Source organism: Humulus lupulus, chromosome 2 (genome assembly GCF_963169125.1).
Source record: "Humulus lupulus chromosome 2, drHumLupu1.1, whole genome shotgun sequence".
NCBI classification, from domain to species: domain Eukaryota; kingdom Viridiplantae; phylum Streptophyta; class Magnoliopsida; order Rosales; family Cannabaceae; genus Humulus; species Humulus lupulus.
In genome coordinates, this window is record NC_084794.1 from 64,786,908 (window position 1) to 64,788,868 (window position 1,961).

General features: G+C 39.6%; 1 protein-coding gene across 1 annotated transcript; it reads left to right on the forward strand.

Moving 5' to 3' along the window:
• Window positions 1-776: 776 nt before the first annotated feature.
• On the forward strand, window positions 777-1,706 carry LOC133814351 (pentatricopeptide repeat-containing protein At3g22670, mitochondrial-like). Its single transcript, XM_062247320.1, has one exon. It carries the CDS (start codon window positions 777-779, stop codon window positions 1,704-1,706), a length of 930 nt encoding a protein of 309 aa, XP_062103304.1.
• The last annotated feature ends 255 nt before the right edge of the window (window positions 1,707-1,961 follow it).

The window sequence follows — 1,961 nt, forward strand, 5'->3', positions numbered from 1 at the left end:
ACCCTAAAAACTTGAGTAACCACTCAAGAACAATTTCCAAATCCCTTGGAACTTATGAATCGAATCCCTCGATTCAAAAACGCTCAAGATCCCCTCGAGCACGCTAGTTGAATCCCTCTACTAGCTAGATCCGAACTCCCTTCGAATCTGATCAGAACTTCCCACAGCTCTGCAACAAGCTCCCCCTTCAACAATGGCGAACCTGCAAAAACACAAGAAAGAAAGAAAGACAAGAGAGAAAAACAAGATTCTGTTTTCTCAACCAAAATGAACAACTAACAGAAAGAGGGTTAGGTTGTTAGGAACAGATTATTATATTTATAGCAACCCTAACACCTAACTGATTAACAAAACGACCAGCTAAACAGATTTAACATGTTTCCAAATATACTGACACAAGCTGACGTGTACTCATTAATCTACAGCATCCAGTAGATGAAACTCGAGACTAAGTAGTACGAACAGAGACAACATATTCAAAATTCAATTCAAAGACTGATCAACAAACTCTGTAGATGAAACAACACAGACATATTTTGACAACCATAACAAAAAGGCTGTTACAACTTAATGGTTGATATCTTGGGGAAAGCAAGAAAGTTCCAGCTTTTGTGGGGATTGATCGAGGAAATGAACTGTTTGGAGGGGTACTTTTCGTTGGTCACGATGACAAAGGTCATTGGGAGACTTGCAGGAGCTCGCTTGTATAAGGAAGCCATAGATGTTTTCAGGGGAATCGAGAGATTTGGCATAAGCAAAGACATCACATCGTTCTTATGGATTCATTGGTCAAGAGGAATGGCGTTAAGCATGCCCATGAGGTTTTCTTGGAGTTTAAGGATTCAATACCAATGAATGCACAAAGTTTCAACATTTTAATAAAAGGTTGGTGCAAAACTAGGAAGCTTGCTATTGCTAGGGAGATTATGGAGGATATGGAGAAACATGGGTATCAGCCCAATTTGCTTTCTTATACATGTTTCATCAGATTTTACTGTGAGCGCAGTCATTTTCGAAAAGTAGGTACCATTCTTGATGAAATGAAGGTCAAAGGTTGTGCCCCAACTATTGTCACGTACACCATTGTAATGAATTATTTAGGGAAGGCTAAACAAATAAATAAAGCTTTGGAGGTTTATGAGAAAATAAAGGAGAGTGGTTGTGCTCATGATACTTCTTCTTTCAACTCTTTCATTTTCATTCTTGGCCAAGCGGGAAGATTGAAAGATGCTGAAGATGTGTTCGATGATATGCCAAAGAAAGGAGCTGCCCCAAATCTAGTAACCTACAACACTTTGATTTCTATGCATTGTGATCATTCGCAAGAAAAGGAAGCTTTGAAGTTGCTTAAGAAAATGGAAGACACATGTTGCAAACCGGACCTAAGGACTTATGCTCCTCTGTTGAAGATATGCTGCAGTAAGAGGAGGATGAAAGTACTCTACTTTCTGCTAAACCATATGTATAACAACAATGTAAGTATTGATGTTTCGACCTATGGTCTTCTGATTTGTGGGCTTTGCAAGAATGGGAGAGTAGAAAATGCTTGTTTTTTCTTCAAGGAAATGGTTTCAAAGGAACTGATTCCCCATAACACCTCGTATGATAGATTGACAGAAGAACTTAAGGCCAGGAATATGGTTGAAGAAAAAGAAAGGATTGACAAGTTAATGTTGAAGGCAAAGAAGACTGTAACAATTTCTTAAGTCTACATCTTGTTCAGCCACACAATCTCTAACACCACATGTCAAGCACAATCAAGTTCAGCAGTCCAGGCGGGAGGAGTAAATCCGAATTCCTTTAGTTCCAGAGGCAGGAAGCATTACTCTCATCGACCTCCAGGTTGATATAAACCACGCTCGACCAGCTCTAGGGGCACCATAAAAGGAGCACTCGCCCTGAAACTCAAATATATACTGTACACAGAAAAAGTACCCGCCATAAAAGCAACTACTAACGTC